General features: G+C 42.9%; 1 protein-coding gene across 3 annotated transcripts in view; it reads left to right on the top strand.

Moving 5' to 3' along the window:
- Positions 1–27458, top strand: part of LOC135097705 (calcium-dependent secretion activator-like) — a 228904-nt gene that overhangs the window by 90984 nt on the left and 110462 nt on the right. For all 3 annotated transcript variants that reach the window (XM_063999690.1, XM_063999692.1, XM_063999691.1), the window contains exon 4: positions 14036–14211. In XM_063999690.1, coding sequence (XP_063855760.1) covers positions 14036–14211 — 176 coding nt within the window. The remainder of the gene's footprint in view (positions 1–14035; positions 14212–27458) is intronic.

Genomic DNA, 27458 nt, shown 5'->3' with positions numbered 1-27458 from the left:
TGCCGCTGACCGAGCACTGGGTAATGAGAGATGGCTGTTTTATAAGCTGCTGCTGCTGCTGCTGCTACTACCACTACTACTACTACTACTACTACTACTACTACTACTACTACTACTACTACTACTACTACTACTACTACTACTACTACTACCACAACCACCACCACCACAATGAGAGCTCAAACAAAATGGTCTGTACACCACCCACGGACAGCAGTTTTCGTATTTGGGTTATTGAGGCTCTGATCAGTTATAATGGCGGTGCATATTCCTTTAATAAATCTCTGGCGGCGGGATCGATGAGTATTGCAGCGTGCTAATTATTCAGTCTTTGTACGTACGTGTAATTATGGAAATACCTGGACGCTCGCTAATTAAATATGGATTTCCGAGTTTTCCAATGTGTTGATGATTGCGTCACCCGCTGCACTGTCTCAGGGTCCAGAGGGAGGCAGGACAGCAGTGGACCAATTAGGACTCGTGACCAGGACGTCTTTTGAAATGATATACAGTTTTGCATCTCTCGTCCTGTGTTGTGCCTCCATTTTTTTTCCCTATATTTCCTTTTCCTCTCTCTCTCTCTCTCTCTCTCTCTCTCTCTCTCTCTCTCTCTCTCTCTCTCTCTCTCTCTCTCTCTCTCTCTCTCTCTCTGTGTCCATGAAGTAAAAACTTGAACATCCGAACCATATTCTCACACATCTAAGCGATTTATGTCAATAATTACTATTAGCAGACTCTTTCGGACGTCATTGCTGTTTCGAAGTGTGCTAACTTGTTTTCATGATTATAGATTATGCATTTTAACGAAGATTTTGTATAACTAATGTGAAAATACCGATGAGAAACCAACTGAGTATCTTTGTGGTCTTGGAAAACTATATATATATATATATATATATATATATATATATATATATATATATATATATATATATATATATATATATATATATATATATATATATATATATATATGTATATATATATATATATATATATATATATATATATATATATATATATATATATATATATATATATATATATATATATATATATATATATATATATATATGTTAAAGGGGCACTGGTCAAGGGCAACAAAAAGTGCGAAAAATAGATCTACTTAGATTGCCAGTCCTCAAAGAGAGGTCCAAAAGAAGTTAAAGAACCATCCAAAATTAAAGGATAAGTTATGTGAGAAAACGAAGTGATTATGAATACAGACAGACCTTAGTTGTTGATACCTGAACTTGCCTCGCTCTGGGTTGTGCAGCAGTAATGACCGGTCAGTCATAGTGGTGCGGTATCCACACCACTATACATCAGCCGAGGGTGATGTAAAGATCGTCAAGAAGTTTCTGGTGCGGAAAGGCAGGATGGATATCATAATGCAGGAGGGGGTTCTAAGGGAGGGAGAGGATGATGCATAAGCCTCGCTGACGCACAAGAAAAAAAAGGTGAAGTAGGAACAATACGATGCAGTTTTTTTTTTTTTTTCCTGTTTCTTTTATTGTTGTCATTACCATCAAATGCAAAGAGAAACACGCCACCGTTGCCACTATTAGTAGTAGTAGTAGTAGTAGTAGTAGTAGTAGTAGTAGTAGTAGTAGTAGCAGCAGCAGCAGCAGCAGCAGTAGTGGTAATTTTCAATGGAATGTAGGGCAAGGAGCAAATCTTAACACGCAAAGCAAATATTACTGAGACAATCCTCCTGTCACGTTTGTTTAATTGACTTGATAATTGCATTCCGCGGCGTGTGAATGTGTCAACTAAAGCTTTTTTCTTTACCTGGCTGTGTGTGTGTGTGTGTGTGTGTGTATGTGTGTGTGTGTGTGTGTGTGTGTGTGTGTGTGTGTGTGTGTGTGTGTGTGTGTGTTTATAGGCAGGGTCTCTCTCTCTCTCTCTCTCTCTCTCTCTCTCTCTCTCTCTCTCTCTCTCTCTCTCTCTCTCTCTCTCTCTCTCTCTCTCTCTCTCTCTCTCTCTCTCTCTCTCTCTAAGAATTAGTTGGATTTCTTTTTGTTGATCTCAGCAGTGTCGAAGCGACGCTGGAAGGAGAAAACTTCTCTCGTCCTGGCGCTTCTTCTCTTCACCTGTTAACTTATTTTTCATCAAGATCTGTACAGTGCAAACTAGTTAATCGCCCATTTTTCCCGTTATTTTTTTTTCGTGATGTTGTTAAGTTATGGTGAGTCTTGCATCCGTGCTTGTTTCCCGCTGTCGATGCAGTCCGGTGTATGCATCCCCCAGGAGGAACCCAGGCGCTCGCCCACGCCCACGTACTTTGATTTACGGCGAAAGTTTAAGCTTTGTGTTTGGATGACAGCCCCTGTCTAGACTGTGTGCTAGGACGAAGAGAGAGAGAGAGAGAGAGAGAGAGAGAGAGAGAGAGAGAGAGAGAGAGAGAGAGAGAGAGAGAGAGAGAGAGAGAGAGAGAATATTTTTGTCGCATCTCAGAAGAAACGCTTCTCTATTCCCGTTACTATTGTTGTAATACTTATCGCCTCTCATGGAGGTAAGAAGTAAAGTACAACATCGAAAAACTATATCTGAACTCACCTCTTCTCTTTGTCTTCAGCTGTAACCCATTACTTTATGGGATTGGTGTTTCTTGCAAGCCTTTTCCAATTTTCCTGTTTTGCGTATCCTGCTCCCTTGAAGAACCACATCATAGCTGTTACATAGATTTTTTTTTTAAATATATATATATATGTATATATATATATATATATATATATATATATATATATATATATATATATATATATATATATATATATATATATATATATATATATATATATATATAAAGTGAACCCCTGTCATTGTCCCTTCATCATTGAGGTGTTTCCTTTCCTGTCACAGTTTCATGCTTTGAAAGATCTGACCAGAATAGGTAACACCATTCCATGTACTCGTATGTTGAAAAGAGACCAAACATGTGCAGTACGCCGTGCTCTTTATGTGGACGGTGTGCTGCTGATCAGATCCATCATCAAAGAGCAATAAGTGGTTACTGAAATATAAACCAATAAATGTAAAGTGATATGCATATTATAATAATAGTACTGAATATAGTTATACATTGTAGATTAATTGATTAATGAATTATAGAACAAAAAAGAATTTTCATGCCATCACTAGTGACCTCAGGATTAGTTCATATTGTTGACCTGGAGGTCAGAAAAGCTAATATGTGATGGGGTTTCACTACACTTACCTTGGGAGAACAGAACTCCAGAAGTGATTCCACAAATCAACTTGCTAGATCTCATTTAGAATATGCCGCTTAATTCTGGTCATCTCGTCTCGTAAAAGGTGAATCTAAATTGGAATTAATTCAAGGAAAAGCTACAACATAAAATTATTGCTCTATGTAATATATTTTACGAAGAAAACCCCAGGAAACCTGAACATATTTTCTTTAAATAATCATAGTCTGTGAAGACTGTGATTATTTAAAGACTAAAAGACAACAGTTTTAATCTCTTGAACCCTGTTCCCTGATTATAACAAGGTAGAATGGTTTAAAATTTGCTGATGAAGCCGCCTCTCCTTTTTTCCCTTCAAAGCATGTTCTGGCAGGCAGCAGTACGAGTGATTCAGCTCTCCTTTTTTTTTTACATTATTTTCATTATTTATATGCTTTTCCCTTGGCACCTTTGCAATTGTATTCACGTACCTCCATAAAACAGTAAAGTAGACTCCTGTCCCGAGAGAATGCCTTCTGTACGAAAGAGTACTTGCCAACACGTCACAGCTTAGGAAACGATGGGGAGTTTTAATTTTCGTTTCCTTAGTAAAGCTGTGCGACAACAACCTCGCTACATCCCGTAATGTTAAGTGCTTGCCATCCTTCATGAACATTGTACATCACGTCTCACTCTTACCCGGGAAGCGACAGACGGTGGCTTACACACCTTAAAAAGATGGAGCAGAAGAAAGGGGAGGGAGAAAAGCGTAAAACATTCGAGAGAAGGGAATTCTTGGTATTATAGTCACGCTGGAAGCATTGTGTCGCCAAACAGGTTATGCTTATGAAACACAGCAATGAGAGGAACAGTTAATACGCAAACCGACGTTGGAATAGCAGATTATGAGGTTGGGATAATACAAAGGCTTGGTGGGGAACTAGCAGGGATATGATGGGGAGTACGAGTATTAAGGGTGCGAGAAAGGAATTAAGTGGTAAAATGTTGTGTGTAGAGGCTTTGGAGGCAGTGATGATTGAAGAGGGGGTAGGAGGGAGAGGCGAAGACTGGAAGTAGATAGTATTGACCGTTATTCCTTGTGCCCCCGTCTGTCTCAACACACTTTTGTAGACACTTACTTGTTGCGACAGGGACAGCAGAAAGAGTGACTACCGGGAAGTGTTGCAGCAAAAATCACGAACTTTTACATTCCCAACAAGTGAGAGGCATAGTATCCTCACCTGCCGCTGACTTATCTAGAAATAAAACAGGATGTGTAAAATGTCTATATTTTTTTTTATTTTAAAAGGTGCTGAAGCTTAATTTGGTAAAGTTAATAGGCTAAGAAGGTAGATTTGAGATCGTCTTACAAACTTTCTAACTCTCCGGGCCACCCGTGTTGCCTTTCAAAAGCTGGGTAGGGAAGTGTTGGGGACGCAGAGGTGAGAGGGAGTGTTACAGGGGAAGGGATGGTAGAGTGGTGGTGCGTCACCAGTGGCAACAGTGGAAGAGGTTTGGTGTTGACTGATGACTGTGTGGGTAGCGGTGAAGGGAAAACGTAGAGGACGGGGGGAGTTTTCAACGAATGTCAGCATAATGTATCGAATCCTTCTTCCTCATTGTTGTTGTTGTTGTTGTTCTTGTTGTTGTTGTTGTTGTTTTTGTTGTTGTTGTTGTTGTTGTTATTACTATTATTATTATTATTATTATTATTATTATTATTATTATTATTATTATTATTATTATTATTATAATTATTATAATGGTAATAATAATAAAAATAAAAAAAAAAATAATAATAATAATAATAATATAGTAGTAGTAGCAGCAGCAGCAGCAACAGGGTTGGCATTACATATCAAAATTTAGTTCCATATCATATTGATAATTAAGGTTTATTAAGGTTGGCATTAAAAAACCCACCCCCATAAAAAGAAAAAAAATGCGTTTTTTTTTTTCCTATATTTAACATCAAAATTTAGTTCTATATCATAATGATAAATAAGTTTTATATATGTACATATACATAAATAATGTAAAAGTAGTCAAGTCTGAACCGTTCATTTCCTGTAAAGCACAAGTTAACACAGGTTTTGTCCAACTGGATCAACCTGTATTAGCATGAACTAAACAAGTGTCTGATCTTCATTAAAAGAGTGTCGAAATCTTTCAAGGTCTATCTCCCCTTTTAACTTCTGGCACTTAGTCAAAAATATCTTCAATAATTTTGTGTCTTCATCTTTCCTTCCTTTATTTCAATCTGATGGCACCACTGCCATCTCATTTATTTCTAAAGCTGAACTCTTCACTCAAACCTTTGCTAAAAAACCCACCTTTGATAATTCAGGGCTTCTTCCTTCCTCTCCTCCACCCTCTGACTACTTCACGCTACCTATTAAAATTCTTCACAATAATGTTTTCCATGCCCTCGCTGACCTTAACCCTCAGAAAGCTTACGAACCTGATGGGATCCCTTCCATTGTTCTTCGAAACTATGCCTCTGTGCTTGCACCTTGCCTAGTCAAACTCTTCCAACTCTGTCTATCAACATCTACCTTTCCTAGTCAAACTCTTCCAACTCTGTCTGTCAACATCTACCTTTCTTTCTTGCTGGAAGTTTGCCTAAATCCATCCTGTTCCTAAAAAGGATCACTATTTTAATCCGTCAAACCACAGTCCTATTGCTTTAATTTCCTGCCTGACTAAAGGTTTGAATCTATCCTCAACAGGAAGATTCTTAAACATCTATCACTTCACAACCTTCTATCTGATCGCTAGTATGAGTTCCATCAAGGCTGCTCTACTGGTGCTTTTCTGGTTTTCCTTACTGAGTCTTGGTCATCCTCTTTTAGGGATTTTGACGAAACTTTTCCTGTTGGCTTAGGCATATCAAAAGCACAAAGCTTTGATTTCTAAACTGCTCCCCTGTGGCTTCTATCCTTCTCTCTGTAACTTCATCTCAAGTTTGCTTTTTAACCGTTCTATTTCTGCTGTGGTAGACGATCACTGTGTTTCTTCTAAATCTATTAATAGTGGCGTTCCTCAGGGTTCTGTCTTGTCACCCACTCTCTTCCTATTATTCTTTAATGATCTTCTAAACCAAACTTCTTGTTCTGTCCACTCCTACGCTGATGATACCACCCTGCACTTTTCCATGGCTTTTCGTAGACGTCCAACCCTTGAGGAAGTAAACAGTTCTTGCAGGGAAGCCACAGAACGCCTGACTTCTGAGCTCTCTAAAAATCTAGTATTATTCAATGCCTCAAAACTCAATTCCTCCATCTATCAACTATCTATCATTCCAGACAACTATCCCTTCTTCTTCAATAACACCCAACTGTCTCTCTCTTGTACACTGAACATCCTCGGTCTGCCCTTTACTTATAATCTAAACTGGAAATTCCACATCTCATCTCTAGTTGAAGCAGCTTCTATAAAGTTAGGCGTTCTGAGTTGTCTCCACCAGTTTTTCTCACCTCCCCACCTGCTAACTCTGTATAGGGGCATTATCTGTTCAGGTATGGGACAGGGTGGAATCAAAAGCTTTTCGTCTCATCAACTCCTCTCTTCTGACTGTCTTCAGCCTCTTTCTCATCGCCGCAGTGTTACATCTCTAGCCATCTTCTACGTACCGCTATTTGCACGCTAACTGCTCTTCTGATTTCGCTAACTACATGCCTCCCCTCTTCCCGCGTTCTCGCTGCACAAGACTTTCTTCTTTCTCTCACCCCTATTATGTCCACCTCTCACATGCAAGAGTTAACCAGTATTCTCAGTCATTCATCCCTTTCTCTGGTAAACTTTGGAACTCACTTCCTGCTTCTGTATTTCCTCCTTTCTATGACTTGAACTCTTTCTGGAGAGAGGTTTCAACACACTTATCCTGTAATTTTTGATCACCGGCACCTCAGTGGAACTTTTTTTATTATATTTTTGTTGCTCCTGGCTGGTGCCCCTCCATGAAAAAAAAAAATCAAACGTTTGTTTCACTCTGGATCGCTTTTTAATTGCTTATTTAAACTGATTTACATATAAATATGAAGGATAAACAGAAAATTAATTAAATAAAAACAATAAAGGCCCCCACAAAAAAATAAATAAACCCCCATAAAAACAGTGGGTTGGTTTTTTTATTTTTTATTTTTTTTTTTTTTACCCGGGTTTTTTCAGACCCTCAGTAGTAGTAATATGAATATGCTCCGGTACTTGCATATTTGCATAAATTCTTGGCGTGTCCTATGTCGGTGAGAATCAGAGAGGATATTACACCCTTACTGAATCTTAACTGAGCTCACACTTATCTCGTATCACTAAATGTATTTTTAACCAAAAACTGACAGACTCTGCTAATTCAGATTTTCTTTTCATAGATATTGTCTTGACAGTTGTCTTGATATGTTCTTCATATCATTTAGAGTTATTGCTGATGATGGCTGCGTACTTTTGGACAAGATGTGTTGATGTATGTAAGATTTATATAAGGATGGCCTTTCTTTGGTAGATTATTAAATTTCTCTTCTGTATACATGAATTTCGATTACCAATAGAAGGATTCCTTCTGATAACAATTACCGCATCAGACTTTATCCAAACGTTCACATTTACTGGAGGAGGAGATGATGAAATGATGATGATGATGTGAGGAGATGATGAGATGATGATGATGAGGTGGAGGAGGAGGAGGAGGAGGATAATGATCGCCATGAAGCGACAAGTCCACTTCTAATGTACTCTACCAAAATTATACGAGCGTCATTTTTAATTATAATCATCCTCGTCATCTTCATTTATAACGGTAAGAACAGTAAAAGTAGAGGTTGTAGAGGCAGTAGTACTAGTAGTAGTAGCAATAGCAGCAGTAGTAGTAGTAGTAACAGCAGCAGGAGCAGCAGCTGCAGTAACCGTAGCAGCAGCAAGAACAGCAAGTTTTAATAGCATAGAAGAAATGCCACAGGGCAGAAAATAAGCAGTAAACAAAATTGGATACAAAATCCCATGCAGTAACGAGAGCATAGAGAATACCAAATTTCAACGTCCCTTTTTTGTTTTCTCTCTCTCTCTCTCTTCCTTTCTTTTTTTTATGACGGCGTGGTGACACAGAGAAAATCTGAAGTGACAAAGAGGAAGCAAATTGCATAAAAAACCTTGCAGAGCTTACTAACATAAGGCGGTAGAACTGATGATGCTCGTCACTCCTTGCATAAGAAGACAACAGGAGATAAGGATTAAGATCGCATACCTAACAACACCAAGAAGTAATGAGTAAGATCGCGGTGCTAACAACAAAAGGTAATAAGTAAGATCGCTGCCCTGAGACAACAAGATCGCGGTCCTGAGATAACAAGATCGAAGCCCTAACAACAACAAGAAATAACAAGTAAGATCGCGGCCTTAACAACAAGAAGAGGTAACAAGTAAGATCGAAGCATAACATTCTTGACCTTTTCCTGACCTCTAATCCTTCTGCTTATGCTGTCACCCTTTCTTCTCCGTTGGGCTCCTCCGATCACAATCTCATATCTTTATCTTGTCCTATCACTCCAATCCCTCCTCAGGATCCCCCTAAGCGAAGGTGCCTCTGGCATTTTGCCTCTGCTAGTTGGGGGGACCTAAGGAGGTATTTTGCTGATTTTCCTTGGAATGACTAATGCTTCCGTGTCAGAGACCCGTCTTTGTGTGCTGAGCGCATAACAGAGGTGATAGTGTCTGGCATGGAGGCGTACATTCCTCACTCTTTTTCTCGTCCTAAACCTTCTAAAACTTGGTTTAACACAGCTTGTTCTCATGCTATACATGATAGACAGGTGGCCCACAAAAGGTACTTAAGCCTTCCATCACCAGAATCTCATGCACTTTATATTTCTGCCCAGAACCATGCCAAGTCTGTTCTTCAACGAGCCAAAAACTCCTTCATTAGCAGAAAATGTCAAAACCTTTCAAGATCTAACTCCCCTTGTGATTTCTGGCATCTAGCCAAAAATATTCCCAATGACTTTGCTTCTTCTTCTTTCCCTCCTCTATTTCAACCAGATGGCACCACTGCTATCACATCTATTTCTAAAGCTGAACTCTTCGCTCAAACCTTTGCTAAAAACTCTACCTTGGACGATTCTGGGATTGTTCCTCCCTCTCCTCCACCCTCTGACTACTTCATGCCATGTATTAAAATTCTTTGCAATGATGTTTCCCATGCCCTCGCTGGCCTAAACCCTCGGAAGGCTTATGGACGTGATGGGGTCCCTCCTATTGTTCTCCGAAACTGTGCCTCCGTGCTTGCACCTTGCCTAGTCAAACTCTTTCAGCTCTGTCTGTCAACATCTACCTTTCCTTCTTGCTGGAAGTTTGCCTATATTCAACCTGTTCCTAAAAAGGGTGACCGTTCTAATCCCTCAAACTACTGTCCTATTGCTTTAATTTTCTACCTATCTAAAGTTTTTGAATCTATCCTCAACAGGAAGATTCTTAAACATCTATCACTTCACAATCTTCTATCTGATCGCCAGTATGGGTTCCGTCAAGGCCGCTCTACTGGTGATCTTCCGGCTTTCTTTACTGAGTCTTGGTCATCCTCTTTTAGAAGTTTTGGTGAAACTTTTGCTGTTGCTTTGGACATATCAAAAGCTTTTGATAGAGTCTGGCACAAAGCTTTGATTTCCAAACTACCCTCCTACGGTTTCTATCCTTCTCTCCGTAACTTCATCTGAACTTTCCTTTCTGACCGTTCTATTGCTGCTGTGGTAGACGGTCACTGTTCTTCTCCTAAATCTATTAACAGTGGTGTTCCTCAGGGTTCTGTCCTGTCACCCACTCTCTTCTTATTATTCATTAATGATCTTCTAAATCAAACTTCTTGTCCTATCCACTCCTACGCTGATGATACCACCCTGCACTTTTCCACGTCTTTTCATAGACGTCCAACCCTTCAGGAGGTAAACATTTCACGCAGGGAAGCCACAGAACGCTTGACTTCTGATCTTTCTAAAATTTCTGATTAGGGCAGAGCAAACTTGGTATTGTTCAATGCCTCAAAAACTCAATTCCTCCTTCTATCAACTCAACACAACCTTCCAGACAACTATCCCCTCTTCTTCAATGACACTCAATTGTCCCCTTCTTCTACACTGAACATCCTCGGTCTGTCCCTTACTTATAATCTGAACTGGAAACTTCACATCTCATCTCTTGCTAAAACAGCTTCTATGAAGTTAGGTGTTCTGAGACGTCTTCGCCAGTTTTTCTCACCCCCCCAGCTGCTAACTTTGTACAAGGGCCTTATCCGTCCATGTATGGAGTATGCTTCACATGTCTGGGGGGAGTTCCACTCATACTGCTCTTCTAGACAGGGTGGAATCCAAAGCTTTTCGTCTCATCAACTCCTCTCCTCTAACTGACTGTCTTCAGCCTCTCTCTCACCGCCGCAATGTTGCATATCTAGCTGTCTTCTACCGCTATTTTCATGCTAACTGCTCTTCTGATCTTGCTAACTGCATGCCTCCCCTCCTTCCGCGGCCTCGCTGCACAAGACTTTCTTCTTTCTCTGTCCACCTCTCTAACGTAAGAGTTAACCAGTATTCTCAATCATTCATTCCTTTCTCTGGTAAACTCTGGTAAACTCTGCCTGCTTCTGTATTTCCACCTTCCTATGACTTGAATTCCTTCAAGAGGGAGGTTTCAAGACACTTGATATTCATCAATTTTTGACCACTGCTTTGACCCTTTTATGGGACTGGCATTTCAGTGGGCATATTTTTTTTATTGGATTTTTGTTGCCCTTGGCCAGTGTCCTTCCTACATAAAAAAAAAAAAAAACGCGGTGACATGGAGACACTGGAGGCACGTGATCATGATGGGCTGTGGAGCTGTCCTGCCCTCATCTCGTGCTCTTTGCAACGTCCTCCATACATATCCAGACAAAGCCTTCTTGTAGAAACATCATGTTGTGGAGAAAACTGAACATGAATGGCACGAAGCACAACATAACATATTACGTAATGTTACTTGGTAGCAACAACACTAAGAAATTAATTCTCTAGAATCAATAAGCGAGAAACTAATTAAGACTTGAGGATTGCTGGCATCAAGTCCCTGTCAGTTCTAATCTCTACTTAATTTCTGATGCCGCACATTCATCATGATTTACTTGGTATTAACAGCATTAAGAAATTAATTAACTAGAATTAATAAGCGAGAAACTAATTACGACTTAGAAATTGCTGGTATAAAAGACCCGTCAGTTCTAAACTCTACTTAATTCCTGATGCCTAATGGTCATCATGATGTGTGCCTCCTTATTAGAACGACCGCCACTCACACCTGCATGCCTCACACACACATAGAACAGCGAGGCCTGTTTAAATTTTGATCATCATCATCTTCTGTGGTGCCGTACCTCTGAAGACGTAGGCGACCATAACATACCACTCTCTTCGCAATGTTCAACCCTTTGACTGCTATTTAGTACATTTTTCCTTTATTGGTAATTACTTTGAGACATCTGTACTTGTTCTACAGCCACCTCCAATCTTTAAACTGGGTAGAAATTACAAAATCTGTTTTTTTTTTATCCCCATCTTTTTTGTAGATGCTTACAAAGATTTCACGCGTTACTTCTGATGTTGTTAACTGTTTCGTATTGTAGTGAAAGGGTTAAGGAATTGTGACAAAAAATACCTAGTGCAAAAGATAAATTAGGTGCCAAACAGAGTAGTCATCGAATTCCTTACTATCTACTACTTGGATACTTAGATCTCACACTCATTGAACGATCAGGAACTCAAAGATTGTTCTTGCTTCTTTCATGGGATCTTTGCTCCTTTTTTATTATCTTTCTAAACATTTTCCTCTCTTCTTTTCTATTATCTTTCCAAGCACTTTGCCACCATCTTAGTTCCCTTTATAGTTTTCATGTTCCATCAGGGGCTTACTATGTCTCATCCTCCCTCTGCAACTTTATTTTTGGCTTTCATTTATACGGTTTTTCTCACTGGTAGATCCTTTGTACATTATTGTGTAATCTTTTCTCTTCAACCTTTTTCTGTATGTGTTTCCCAATCTCTCTCTCTCTCTCTCTCTCTCTCTCTCTCTCTCTCTCTCTCTCTCTCTCTCTCTCTCTCTCTCTCTCTCTCTCTCTCTCTCTCTCTCTCTCTCTCTCTCTCTCTCTCTCTCTCTGTCTTCGTCCCAGCACATATGCTCATCTTTATTTATTTATGTAAGGATTTCATCACATTCATATTTGTTGTAACCTGTCTCCATGCTTTATTAAAATATTTATCTTATATTTGCCCTGGTGTGTATTTTTTTTTTTTTTTTTCTTAAAGTTGTAAGAAAATTTACTGTCACATTTTCCGCGTACTCAGTCTCTCTCTCTCTCTCTCTCTCTCTCTCTCTCTCTCTCTCTCTCTCTCTCTCTCTCTCTCTCTCTCTCTCTCTCTCTCCACCAAGCTAAAAAATTGTCTCCATAAATCTCTTCCGGCCACCGATTCTTCCCATCTATCCCTTCCACATAACGAAGTGAGAGGGAGAGCAAAGTTAGTTCCGTGAAAGGTGTTTTCTTTTGGTGTTAGTAGATTTAATCTTTAATTATAAATGGGGTAGTGTTTGTAATTAGGATAATGGAATGTTTAACTAGTAATTTAAAAAGGCGTGGTTTGTGATTAATAAAGAAGTGAAGATGTGATCTAATAAAGGAAAGGAAAGTTTTCTTATTACCGAAGGGAGAGCGCGATGTGTTTAATGAATTGGAAAGCTAAGTTTGGTGAAGGCAGTGGAGTTTTCAGATAATGAAGGGGTGTATCGTGTAATGAATGGGAAAGAACAATACCAATTAAAAGTAACAAAAGGACAGTGGGTTTTTATTACAGAAAAGGGTTTTTTTTTTTTTCGTTCAGTACAGGTGGATGCTTTGTATGATGAATGAAAGGGAACATATGTGACTAGCGAGTGACCTGGGCGTGCTGGTGAAACAGAGACAAGAAAAAAAATGAAAGCAAAGCAGAATGTCGTAAAGAAGATTAAAGAACAAGAAAATTTAAAGAGACGATGAAACCAAAATATGTAGACTGAATTATGTATTTCTAGAACTGTAAGAAAGTCAAGAGAGAGATCAGAACAAGAGGAACAAAGAGAAATCAGAAGTTTGTGGAAAATTATTTTACTGTCAAGATATGTGTTTTCCTGTATGTCATTTCTCTCTCTCTCTCTCTCTCTCTCTCTCTCTCTCTCTCTCTCTCTCTCTCTCTCTCTCTCTCTCTCTCTCTCTCTCTCTCTCTCTCTCCCCATGTTGGGTTTATGAGAATAATGATAAATGGAAGAAGGAAGGGAAAAACGACACAAGATGGAATGGGGGAAAAGGGGAGACTGTGGAAGTGGAATGGCGGAGGGAAATTTTGAAGACGGACCCGTGTACTAAATCATGTAGAAAGGAAGGCAGAAAGATAGTTGTAAGAAGATATAAAGTGAAGAGAACAAAACTTAACAGAAAGAAAATGATAAATGAGGAAGTTAATGTGAGGAATGAAGATAAGAAGAAAGATAACAAATGGAGGATAGCAGCGTGTAGGGGAAGGGGTGGAGAGGAAGGTGGAAGGAGAAGACAGGAAAAGCTTTAACGTTAATCTGGTGTTGGTAGTATGGGAAAGAGGAAGGTGGAATGAAAACACTGAGGTGGAGAATGAAAATGTGAAAGGAGAGAGAGAGAGAGAGAGAGAGAGAGAGAGAGAGAGAGAGAGAGAGAGAGAGAGAGAGAGAGAGAGAGAGAGAGAGAATAGTTACTACTGTAATTGGTAGATGAAGTAAATTAATAAGCCTAGCAATAATTATTGATACTCACTTTGTCTTTTCCACAGAGCTTTCTGAAAGGAGAGCTGCAGATAGCAGCAGACGAAGCCTTCATCAACGCCGTGCAGAGTTATTATGAGATCTTCCTCAAGAACGAGCGCCTCGCTTCCATGGTGACTTCCGGTGCCTGCTCCCAGCATGACCTAAGGGAGGTCTTCAAACACAACGTGGAAAAGAGAGTCAGGTGAGTGTTGGCGCCAGCATGAGCGAGGTCATGTGTGCCAGGCAGCACGTCACCCCATGATGTATGTACTGGGCAGGATTGGTACCTCCACCAGGGTATCTCCTAGGGTGGCTCCCTTGCTGATTTGGTAACTTCCTGACTGATGTGGATCCTCAAAAATGGACAGTGCCAATATATTGTTGCAGAAAATATCATCTGAAATATTCTGTCTTTATATTAATGGTTTATTATTTTTAATTAACTACAAAAATAGTAATAGAAAATGCTTACTGTTTCAAGTGTTTTAGTTTATTACGATACCAAACAGACGAAACAGTATTTATTGGATCATTTATACAGTCCAAGATGGTTGCATTTCAACACAGACCGACTCAAATTGGGGCGTATGCTATGGTCTGGATAAACTGTCAGATTCACCAGCCAACTGAATTTTACACAAAAGTTGGCCAGCTGGAAAAAAAATCTTCATTCAAGTTTGCTGTTACTTCCCTCTCAATCACACACCGTGCATTTCAGACATAACTCCGTCATAAACTGTTATGGTCGACCTTATACTCCTATGGACAACTATAAAATGATGCTGATACTGGGTTCAACCTGTCTTAGCGCTGCTAATGACTTTTAGAAGTGTGTCAACACAATGGCAACATGGCCGTACGTACCACAACAGGAGGGCCTGCACGCAGGAAAGTCCCCACACACTCTCTGTGCATGTGCGTGGTCTCGCCACGTGATTGGTTGCCACCTTCTCATCAGTTAACCTAACTAACCTAACCTAACCTTAACCCAACTTTAACCCAACCACCCTGTACCAAATTACTGGATAGGGTCTCTTATTTATTATAACACATTATTTCCGTTAGGTTAGGTGTTAGGTTAGCTGATGAGAAGGTGGCAGCCAATCATAAGGCAAGACTTCTCACACCAATCACGAGGTGAGACTGCTCGCACATGCGCCGACTCCTGTGTGCAGGCCCTCCCACCACATGATCCTCAGCATTTTTTTTTTTTTTTTCTTTTCATGAATACAACAATAAAGATTGGTAATTATAAGTAAATAATGTTCTTCTTTGCGACATAAAGTATAGTTATAAATCATTGCAGAGAGTGGTACGATCAGTTTTCTTAAGCATAACCAAACCCCTGCCTTGCGCCATCCGCATGTGTCGGGCTGTCGGCCGTAATTTTCTTTCATTTATCATGTTGATAAATGCCTTGAAGACCTTTATATAGTTCCTTCTTTAGCTTTGGAAAAAAAAAAAAAAAACGGGAATATTCGCACAGCCTGCTTCATTTGTCTGTAAAACAATGCGAGCAGAAGGTTGTAGTTGTACTACATTAAATTTTGTTGACACTTTTTGACGGGAATAAATTTCAGGAAATTCTCTCAAAACAAATTTCTGTTTTACTATCTAACTTCCTCTAAAGTCGTACTGTGAAGTCAAAACAATTTAAATCCAAGGGAATAAATGCCTATAACCTGTTTTATTCCATAACTGTAAAGTTCACAAATTGTGAGCGTGTGTTCTTGTGGCAGACGGTGACAGAGATTATGGCTGATGACTTATAAATTCATAAATTCTGTTAGCTATGATGGTTAGCAAGGGTCGACCATAAACACTATTGGATATAATTATTATTTGTATATGGTGTACGATATGTTTTCCCGGCGGCAAGCCAAGCACTGCTTGTCGCCAAGAGTGTATCCTCAGTTCCGGACCGAGCCCAATAAAGGAGAAATGTGTGTCCCTGTGTCTCGCTCCCCTGCCTAGCTATCTTACATGGCGCAATGAAACCCTTACCTACACCGGTCAAGATGCCTCTACCTCGCCGATCCCCTCGCTCGACACCTAGGGCCTCGACGACAGTGGTTCCTCGCAGCCTCCAGCCGCTGCTCCAGCGGGCAAGGCAGACCATCAGTGACCAGCAACAAGCCATTACCACCTTGCAGGCCAACATGGCGGCGCTCATCACACGAGGCAACGTGGCGCCCGCCCCTCGGGTGCCTCTCTCGGCTGCCCCCGAGAAATGCGACCTGAATATGACACCAGCTGCATTCAGGTCGTGGAAACGGTCCAAGGAGTGCTGGCTTCTCCTCTGCAAGTGGCCACGCCAGGAAGCGGTCCATCACGTCAGACTCCTCTGTGGGCCACCGCTGCAACGTGCCTTGGACGCCAGATTCACCTTCGACCGGTGGAGCGCCCTCACACAGCAGGAGGCGCTGGACGCCATTGGTAACCTAGTGCTTCGCTCCTCCAGCCCGGCAGTGCAGTGGGCAGAGTTTTTCGGTGTCAGCCAAGGGCAGGACGAGTGTGTTAGTGACTACTTCGTACGGGGCGCCCAGAAAGTCAACTACTGCGCTTTCGAGTGTCCCCAGTGCAGCCTCAACCTCTCTGAGTACTTGCTATTGAAAAAGCTTGTGGTAGGCATCCGCGACACGGGCCTCAAACAGCAGGTGTATCAAGCGTGTGACTCGTTAGGCAGTGTGGACGCCCTAAGGGCCATGTGTTGTGCATATGAGGCAGCCCGCCAACACACCACAGGCGTGGGCGGTTGGCGGGAAAGCAGTCGCGCGGCTGGCACCGTGCGGGCCGAGGAGGACGGGGACCAGACGCTCGACGCCGCCGCTGCCACCACCTCTGGCAAGACACAGCCCTCACGTACTTGCTGGAACTGTGGTACTTCGCACGCCCCTGACAGAGCTTCCTGCCCGGCCAGGGAAGCAGTCTGCGTCGCCTGTCGTAAGAAAGGTCACTTCAAGAGGTGCTGCAGGAGCTCCAAGCGCCCACACGGCACTGCACCTGCCAACGCCGTCTCGGGATCAGTGACAACGGCAGGCGCGAACGTGTCCCGCCAACCCACCATAGAGGTAACAGTGGCGCTTGGCAAGGGGGCCAAGCACCGCACAGCAGCTGTGGCGGACACCGGCGCCCAGGTGTGCGTCGCGGGGGCGGCCCTCCTGTCCAGTCTCAACATACAACCCACGCAGCTACAGGGACGTGCAGGCTTGCGGGATGTAGCGGACTTGCCCTTACGGTGCCTCGGATCGTGCCGGTGTGACATTTACCTTGGTGGCCATGCTACACAGCAAGAAGTATACTTCGTACCCTCCGCCAGGTCGCTGTTCCTGTCACTGAGCGCGTGCAAGGAGCTGGGGCTGGTGCCCGCCGGCTTCCCTCACCACTCCCTGCCGACAGTGCAAGCAGTGGAAGCGCGTGACACGACCGCCGAGCCTGCTCAGCCGCCTGCCAAGCCCGCCACGATACCATTCCCGCCACACGAGGAGCACGTACGACGGCTAGAGGAGTGGCTACTACAACACTTCTCGGCCTCCGCCTTCAACACCACAAGGAGCCCGCTGCCCGTGATGGACGGCGAGCCTCACCACATCCACCTGGCACCCAACGCTGTCCCCTACGCCTGCCACACGCCCGCCTCGGTGCCGAAACACTGGGAGGACGAGGTGAAAGCCCAGCTTGAAGACGACGTACGGCGAGGCGTCATCGAGCCCGTCCCGGCAGGGGAACCCACGGAGTGGTGTGCCCGCATGGTTGTGGTTGCAAAGAAATCAGGGCAACCGCGGCGCACCGTCGATTACCAGCGCCTCAACGCCGCATGCCGCAGAGAGACACACCACACCCCCGCCCCCTTCGACATGGTGTCTAGTGTCCCCAAACATTGCTTTAAGACAGTGGCTGACGCTTATTGGGGGTACCACCAAGTCAGGCTGGACGAGGAGAGTCGAAGTCTCACCACCTTCATCACCCCATGGGGGAGGTTCCGGTACCTCCGGACCCCCATGGGCCACTGTTCTGCTGGCGACGCATACACAAAGCGCTTCAATGACGCCATCCAAGGCATCGTGAGGAAGCACAAGTGTATCGACGACACCCTCCTCTACGACAGCAACATCGAAGACGCATTCTGGCACACGTACGAGTTTCTGGCGACCTGTGCAGCCAAGGGGATTACTTTGAAGCCTGAAAAATTCCAGTTCGCACGGAGGGAGGTGGATTTCGTGGGTTTTCGCCTCGGCTGGGAGGAGTACAAACCCACAGACGAGCGCCTAGCGGCAATCAAAAGCTTCAGGATGCCTGACAAGCCCTCCATCTCAGACATCAGGTCGTGGTACGGGTTTGTCAATCAACTTGCCCCATTCCTCGCCACAGCCCCAATCATGAACGCCTTCAAGGAGCTCCTGAAGAAGCCGTGCGGAAAGACTGTGTACTGGGACGAGCACCTGCAGGAGAAATTCCGCCGCGCTCAGGACACCATATGCCAGCTTGCAAAGGACGGCCTGGCATATTACGACAAAACCCGCCCCACAGTTGCCCTCACAGACTGGAGCAGGGAGGGCATTGGATTCATTATCCTGCAGCAGTTCTGCCACTGCTCGTCTGCTGCCGCTCCCTTCTGCTGCAGGGCGGGCTGGCGTCTGGCCCTGTGCGGAAGCCGCCACCTCACGGCCGCCGAGACTGGTTACGCCGCGGTAGAGGGGGAAACCTTGGCTGTGGTGTGGTGCCTCCAGAAAGCCCGGCTGTTCTTGTTGGGGTGCCCGAACCTCACCATCGTCACCGACCACCGCCCTCTTACCAAGCTACTGGGGGACAGGGCCCTCACAGAAGTCATCAACCCACGACTCTTCTGGCTCAAGGAGCGAACGCTACAGTACCGCTTTCAAGTCAAATATCTGCCAGGAAAAAGGAACGCCGCAGCCGACTTCCTGTCCAGGTACCCAGCCCTCAGAAGCCCCACCACAGACACCGACGCCAACCTGGATGAGGACCTCACCGAGGCAGTAGCAGCCGTGGTCATCGCCACAGCCGAACACGAGGGTCACGTTCTCGACGAGTCAGCGGTAAGAAAATCTGCAGCCGACGACCCTGTCTACCAACTACTACTGGCCAGAGTGTTGGCCGCGGACTGGCACCTGCACAAGGCGCAAGAAGTGGCCTGCCTGCGCCCGTTCTATGGCGTGAGGGACCGGTTGGCAGTCTCTCAAGACCTTGTCACATACACCTTTGACCAGGATTGTGTGCGACTCGTGATTCCTGAGCCCCCCCGCCCACAGGTAGCAGCAAACTTACACGCTGGTCACCAAGGGCTAGATTCCATGCTGCGGAGGGCAAGGCAATGTGTATACTGGCCCGGGTTGGAAGGGGACCTGCAGCACTACTGGGCGTCGTGCACGTCATGCGAGACGCACGCTCCCTCTCAGCCCTCAGAAACACTCGTCATCACGCCGCTCCCAGAGTACCCATTCCAATCCACAGTGGCGGACATGTTTTCAGCATGAGGGGCACACCTACATGGTCTACGCTGACAGGCTCACTGGATGGCTAGAACTCGCCCATTTCCCACACGGTGCTACATCTAATAAAATCAAGAGTCAAATGAGGCAGTACTTCACGCGATGGGGCGCCCCGGAACAGCTGTCCACTGGTGGGGGGCCGAACCTGGCGAGCGAGGAAATGTCGGAATTCCTCAAGAAGTGGGGTGTCATTGCACGCCTGTCCTCAGCACAGTACCCACAGTCAAACGGGCGGGCCGAAGCAGCGGTCAAGACAGCCAAAAGAATCATCAGAGCCAACACAGATAGCGGGGGCTCATTGGACACGGACAAAACCTCCCTCGCTGTGCTGCAATACCTTAACACCCCGCTGCGATCTGTCAACAAGTCCCCCGCCCAACTTGCCACCGGAAGGCAGCTGCGTGATGGCGTGCCAACGGCCCGACGACATTACAAGGTGGACAGGCACTGGGGAAGGACGCTGCGTGAGAGAGAAGTGAAAATGGGGGAGGAAGGCAACACCCTGATGGCAACCTGCACATCCAGACAGCTCCGGCCCCTGTCCCCCGGCACACGAGTAAGGATGCAGAACCAGGCCTCGGGCACGTGGGACCGCACGGGCTTGATCGTGGAGGCGCTGCCCTACAGGCAGTACACCGTCAGGCTTGATGGTAGCGGCCGAATAAGCCTCAGGAACAGGAAGCATCTGCGGCCCGTCGCTGAGTCAACCCCACCGCCCGCACCGCCAACCCTGCGCCCACCAACCCCGCCGGCCGCTCAACCAACCACGACACCCGCACAAGTCTCAACCCCCACCCAACCTCAGCTACGCCCCGCACCCAGGAGGCAGGTGCGGCGACCGGGGTGGCTGAGCGACTATGTGTAACACACACACACACAGACAGACTTCAGGCCAGGTAAAACCATCGTTCTTCTAGTTTGTATTTTGTATTATTATTTTCAAAGGTATTGTTCTCTTTTTGTTCCTCACCCGTACGTGTATACTTACCTCCATTCCAAGTTTAGTTCGTTCCCCTCCCGTGCCGTCGTAGCCCGTTATGCTCATACACATATCAGATTAATGTGTTGCAGGCACACATTTATCTTACGGGGGGATACTGGATATATTATTATTTGTACATGGTGTACGATATGTTTTCCCGGCGGCAAGCCAAGCACTGCTTGTCGCCAAGAGTGTATCCTCAGTTCCGGGCCGAGCCCAATAAAGGAGAGATGTGTGTCCCTGTGTCTCGCTCCCCTGCCAAGCTATCTTACAAACACTATGAAGGATAGGGCCCTGGAACCATCCCTCCACCACCAGGAGGCAGCACAACTATTAAACTCCTTCATTTTCCACCAAATACAAAAATGTGCAAGTAGACTTTACGTATCGTGTATCTTGTGGGTAAGGTACTTAAAGTGCTTAAAAAGTCACCTACCTCAGTTTTTTTATGGGTTTTTTATGATAACTGAGACTTGTAAGACATATTTCTTCTATAGTCGCAAGCTAGTAATTTCTGAACTAGAGGAATTTTTCAATTGTTATTTGAACCACACGGAAGGGCTATAATGGCAGACCTGTTCAGCTCTTGTCTCTTCATGGTCGACACTGCTGCCACCTACCGATCTTCTTCAGCACTAATATTGAATGCTCCAATCACATTTGATAATTTCCTTACCTCCAGCTGATGACATTAGCAATAAAGAAAACTAATAAGGTTTACTAGGTTAGGTAAAGTTAGGTTGTTAGGTCAGGTTAGGATAGATTAAGTTAATTATGTTTGGTTAGGTTAGGTTCGTTTAGGTTAGTTAGATTTGGTTAGGTTTAACATTTTCTTGATGATTTAAGTTTCTTGGGTTTCTGTGATTCATTCAGTGTGGGCCTCATTCTTCTGTCAGAAATCATTTGAGGGAGCAGACAAACTAGGCATTTCTGATAGAAATGAGCCTCAAATTTATGTAAGTCAAGTAAAAACGAAGAAGAAAGTAAAATCACCATTGTATGGAAGGACTGGTACAAAGCAAAGATTTATCCAAAATTTGCTTTTCACAGATTTAAGATTCTGAGGCAGCACTACAATTTGTCAAGTCACAAGTTTATTTGAAAGTTTTCTATTCTTTAGTGAATTAGAAACTCAGTGGCTAACTGAGAACTTTTTTGATGAAGATTATAACACATGTTTTTTGGCACATGTGTAAAAGTGTAAAGAAATTTGAGGTAGTAGTATTAGTACTGTAGTAGTAAGCATGCTCCTGGGTGTGATATGTAAAAGGCTGGAACATGCTAGTTCATTATGTTGATTGTCAATTATACGTAAGAATTTTTGTGCTTGTGGTCAAAACTTCATAAGGCAGTGGTGGGGAGATGTTTGTTGTGTGTGTCAAACTCTTGATTTGTTAGTTAATTACTTGAGTACTTATCAGTGAGGGTTGCTTCTGCTGGTTATTGCACTCACCTGCATCAGTCATCCTTTCTGATATAAATGTCTAATACTTCAAATTATTTTTTATTTATTTTTTTAATATTGTAATGCTTATTGGCTAACTTTGGTAATATGTACAAAGAGGAGAGAACATATTGTAATGTGTTTCACTTTGCAATGACATATTGCTTCAGGTAAACTTCAGAAGTGCAGTAGACATATTAGAAAATTTAGAAACAGTGGTAAATTGACATGGAGTCAACTGTAATAAAATATTATTAAAGAGACAGCCATAAGCTGTAGTTCCAAGCAGCAGCTACCCAACGAGCCACCACTTAACAGCTTAGCAGTACACTTTTACTTTTGGGCTGTTGTTCTTGAGTACTACATTACTGCCCTTTCTTATTATGAGACCATTAATTTCCTCAGATCTTAAGTAAAAGGGAATAACTGTGATTACTGGAGTTATATACTCAAGTGCAGCAGAAAGTGGAGAATAATAAGGTGGGGTAATACTCGCCATGTGCAGTCACCTGTGTGCCATGAGCCCATGACATGAGGTAGCATCCCTGAAGGCTTTGTCCTCTGATTAGGATTGATTTCAAAGGTCAAGGAAATTATGTCAGGTTCAAATGGGTTTGATTCCTATTGATGGTGCAATTGAAAAATAGAGTCATTATGAAAAAAATACTTTTGAAAACTCCAGTAACAAGTTACCAGTACTAGGATGCCAATACATTTCAGAATGTGGCCCAAAGTACTTCAGTTTTGTTAAATACTCTGAAGAATATTTATAAATTTTGGAAGTACTGCACGTGAAAGAATCTTTATAAATTTTGGAAATACTGCACCTGTGTATTGTCCTGTTACATTGTCTATAAAGTAGGGAAAGGTAATGATAAATTTGAATAAGTAGATGAAGGAAACTGTTTACCATAGTGACTACCTAACTATGGCCTGCATTTTAAATATTCATCTCCAATAAGCCATTCAGAGAAAATCTGTGTTTGATTAGCAGCCCTGCTACTACTGCCCCGTAGTTTGATTGAAACTCTGCCTTCCTTAGGAAATACTTATATTTCTTCACTTAACTTGTTCTTTCTTCTTTAATCTTTCTCTCCTATCTTTCTATGTTCTTTATTCCTTTCTCTTTGTCTTTTCTATTTTCTCTAATTTCTTTTTCTTTTCTTATTATCACATTTTTCATCCTTATTTTCTTCAGTTATTTTGTTTTTTTCTCCATTCTCTCTCTCTCTCTCTCTCTCTCTCTCTCTCTCTCTCTCTCTCTCTCTCTCTCTCTCTCTCTCTCTCTCTCTCTCTCTCTCTCTCTCTCTCTCTCTCTCTCTCTCTCTCTCTCTCTCTCTCTCTCTCTCTCTCTCTCTCTCTCTCTCTCTCTCTCTCTCTCTGCAGTTGTAATCAGTCCCAGTAATGCAAAGCAGGTCAGCACAGCCCCTTCCTGGTGGTGTGAAAACAATTTTTTTTCCTCCCATATCAATTCTTACTCCTTCCACCTTTGAGGCAATCTTTTTTTTTTTCCACCTGACTTCCTTGTGTTGTTTTTCTGCTCCAATGACTAACATCTTTTTCTTCTCCTTTTGCCATTTCTCTAGAGTCAGGGGTTGGTGCCAATTGTTTCTGTCTCTTGAATCTTCCTCTGTGACTCCTATCCTTTGCAATTCTACTGCAAATCCATCCCTCCATCTCACTCTCTGTCTTTTCCCTCACCATCTTTTTCCCTCCCTTGTGCAAATCCTGCTGTTCATCCTCTCAGTGGTGTTATTAGTGCAATTCACCCCCTTATGTTTGTCATTCTCTCATTTTTCTCTTTGTCTTGTTCACTTCACATCTCCTCCAACTCGCTCCATCGGTATAGTTTTCATCATGGTTCTGTTATTTATTCACTAGGTGGGTTGGTACCTTGTAGATAAACCACATCTAGGCTACATCAGCACTCGGTCCATCGTTCCATATCAGGTTTCGCTAGTATTCCTCGGTACTTGTAAGTTTAGTTGTAGTTTCTCATCACACAGTCTGTCAGGTCATCATATGTTCGGCACTAAGTTCATTGGTTCATGTTTCTCTAGTGTTTTTTGGCACTCAGTCTGTTGCTTTGTTATAAGTTCCACTACTTATCAATGGAACACAGTTCATTGTAGATTTCACTTGTTATTCTCAGCTCTCAGTTCTGCTAGTTTTCCTCAGCATTCAGACTACCGGTACTGTTTTTAACCAAGTTTTGCTGGTAATCCTCGGTTCTCGGTCCATCGGTTCATTGTGTTTCCCTAGTTTTATTCAGCATTTGGTTTGTGTGTAGTTGAGCATAATTTCAAAATTGAGTCACTTATTAATGTATGTAAAAGTTGTAAAAACAGACTTCATAATAATCGAGTCTTTGTTAAAACACACATGGTAAACATCAGTTAGAGGAAGTCACTCTTAATGGCTTTAATGTGCACGTGAAATGCCATTTGAATAAGAAGAGCTATTAAATAAATTTGAGGTGTTTATAAGGATGGAAAATCTCATTGAAGAATAAATAACAGTGGTGGTGATCAGAACAGGAGGATATGCTTTATGAGTCCCTCACCACAAATTAAACATCACTGGGCTCATCTTTTCTTCCAAATAGGTACTTATTAACAAGTACCATATTCCCCAGTATCGAAGATGCTTCACACTCGAGAATACCCCAATTTTGACAAATTTGAAAAAAAAAATAATATATAATGCAAGAATATTAGAGTAAAAACAAACAATCCTAAAAACTAAAAAAAACATCACACAAAATATACAAAACAAACAGCAGTCATTGAAAATCAGGCCACATGTCCTTTTTATGTTAGGAATTGTTACAATTAGTGAATCATGATGGCAGCCACCTGTTAGTGAGTGATCACAATACTCTTGTTATAAATCAGATTTGCTGGTAAACCCTTTTAACACACCACAGTTTTACTTCTTTTGTAACTTTATGGTATTCCCTTAAAGTTGGGCTGTTTGAGGAGAGTGAAAATACCGGCATTGTTGATACACATGTAAAATACCACTGACCTGCCTTTTTTTTTTTTTTTTTTTTTTTTTTTTTTTTTTTTTTTTTTTCTGTAGGAGGGACACTGGCCAAGGGCAACAAAAATCCAATAAAAAAAATGCCCACTGAAATGCCAGTCCCATAAAAGGGTCAAAGCAGTAGTCAAAAATTAATGAATAAATATCTTGAAACCTCCCTCTTGAAGGAATTCAAGTCATAGGAAGGTGGAAATACAGAAGCAGGCAGGGAGTTCCAGAATTTACCAGAGAAAGGGATGAATGATTGAGAATACTGGTTAACTCTTGCATTAGAGAGGTGGACAGAATAGGGGTGAAAGAAAGAAGAAAGTCTTGTGCAGCAAGGCCGTGGGAGGAGGGGAGGCATGCAGTTAGCAAGATCAGAAGAGCAGTTAGCATGAAAATAGCGGTAGAAGACAGCTAGAGATGCAACATTGTGGCGGTGAGAGAGAGGCTGAAGACAGTCAGTTAGAAGAGAGGAGTTGATGAGACGAAAAGCTTTTGATTCCACCCTGTCTAGAAGAGCAGTATGAGTGGAATCCCCCAGACATGCGAAGCATACTCCATACATGGATGGATAAGGCCCTTGTACAGAGTTAGCAGCTGTGGGGGTGAGAAAAACTGGCGGAGACGTCTCAGAATGCCTAACTTCATAGAAGCTGTTTTAGTTAGAGATGAGATGTGAAGTTTCCAGTTCAGATTATGAGTAAAGAACAGACCGAGGATGTTCAGTGTAGAAGAGGGGGACAGTTGAGTGTCATTGAAGAAGAGGGGATAGTTGTCTGGAAGGTTGTGTCGAGTTGATAGATGGAGGAATTGAGTTTTTGAGGCACTGAACAATACCAAGTTTGCTCTGCCCCAGTCAGAAATTTTAGAAAGATCAGAAGTCAAGCATTCTTTGGCTTCCCTTCATGAAATGTTTACCTCCTGAAGGGTTGGATGTCTATGAAAAGACATGGAAAAGTGCAGGGTGGTATCATCAGCATAGGAGTGGATAGGACAAGAAGTTTGGTTTAGAAGATCATTAATGAATAATAAGAAGAGAGTGGGTGACAGGACAGAACCCTGAGGAACACCACTGTTAATAGATTTAGGAGAAGAACAGTGACCGTCTACCACAGCAGCAATAGAACGGTCAGAAAGGAAACTTGAGATGAAGTTACAGAGACCAGTATTCTCAATCATTCATCCCTTTCTCTGGTAAACTGGAACTCCCTGCCTGCTTCTGTATTTCCACCTTCCTATGACTTGAATTCCTTCAAGAGGGAGGTTTCAAGACAATTATCCACCAATTTTTGACCACTGCTTTGACCCTTTTATGGGACTGGCATTTCAGTGGGCATTTTTTTATTAGATTTTTGTTGCCCTTGGCCAGTATCCTTCCTACATAAAAAAAAAGAAAAAAAAAAAAAAGGAAGGCCAGAAGATCACCAGTACAGCAGCCTTGACAGAACCCATACCGGCAATCAGATAGAAGGTTGTGAAGTGATAGATGTTTAAGAATCTTCCTGTTGAGAATGGATTAAAAAACTTTAGATAGGCAGGTAATTAAAGCAATAGGACTGTAGTTTGTGGGATTAGAACGGTCACCCTTTTTAGGAACAGGTTGAATGTAGGCAAACTTCCAGCAAGAAGGAAAGTTAGATGTTGACAGACAGAGCTGAAAGAGTTTGACTAGGCAAGATGCAAGCATGGAGGCACAGTTTTGGAGAACAATAGGAGGGACCCCATCAGGTCCATAAGCCTTCCGAGAGTTTAGGCCAGCAAGGGCATGGAAAACATCATTATGAAGAATTATAATAGGTGGCATGAAGTAGTCAGAGGGCAGAGGAGAGGGAGGAACAAGCCCAGAATCATCCAAGGTAGAGTTTTTAGCAAAGGTTTGAGCGAAGAGTTCAGCTTTAGAAATAGATGTGATAGCAGTGGTGCCATCTGGTTGAAATATAGGAGGGAAAGAAGAAGAAGCAAAGTTATTGGAGATATTTTTGGCTAGATGCCAGAAGTCATGAGGGGAGTTAGATCTTGAAAGGTTTTGACACTTTCTGTTAATGAAGGAGTTTTTGGCTAGTTGGAGAACAGACTTGGCATGGTACTGGGCAGAAATATAAAGTGCATGAGATTCTGGTGATGGAAGGCTCAAGTACTTTTTGTGGGAAACCTCTCTATCATGTATATCACGAGAACAAGCTGTGTTAAACCAAGGTTTGGAAGATTCAGGTCAAGAAAAAGAGTGAGGAATGTACGCCTCCATGCCAGATACTATCACCTCTGTTATGCGCTCAGCACACAAAGATGGGTCTCTGACACAGAAGCAGTAGTCATTCCAAGGAAAATCAGCAAAATACCTCCTCAGGTCCCCCCAACTAGCAGAGGCAAAACGCCAGAGGCACCTTCGCTTAGGGGGATCCTGAGGCGGGATTGGAGTGATAGGACAAGATAAAGATATGAGATTGTGATCGGAGGAGCCCAACGGAGAAGAAAGGGTGACA

This window comes from Scylla paramamosain, unplaced genomic scaffold, assembly GCF_035594125.1.
Source record: "Scylla paramamosain isolate STU-SP2022 unplaced genomic scaffold, ASM3559412v1 Contig29, whole genome shotgun sequence".
Taxonomy (NCBI): Eukaryota; Metazoa; Arthropoda; class Malacostraca; order Decapoda; family Portunidae; genus Scylla; species Scylla paramamosain.
This window is presented reverse-complemented; position numbering and strand designations above follow the sequence as displayed.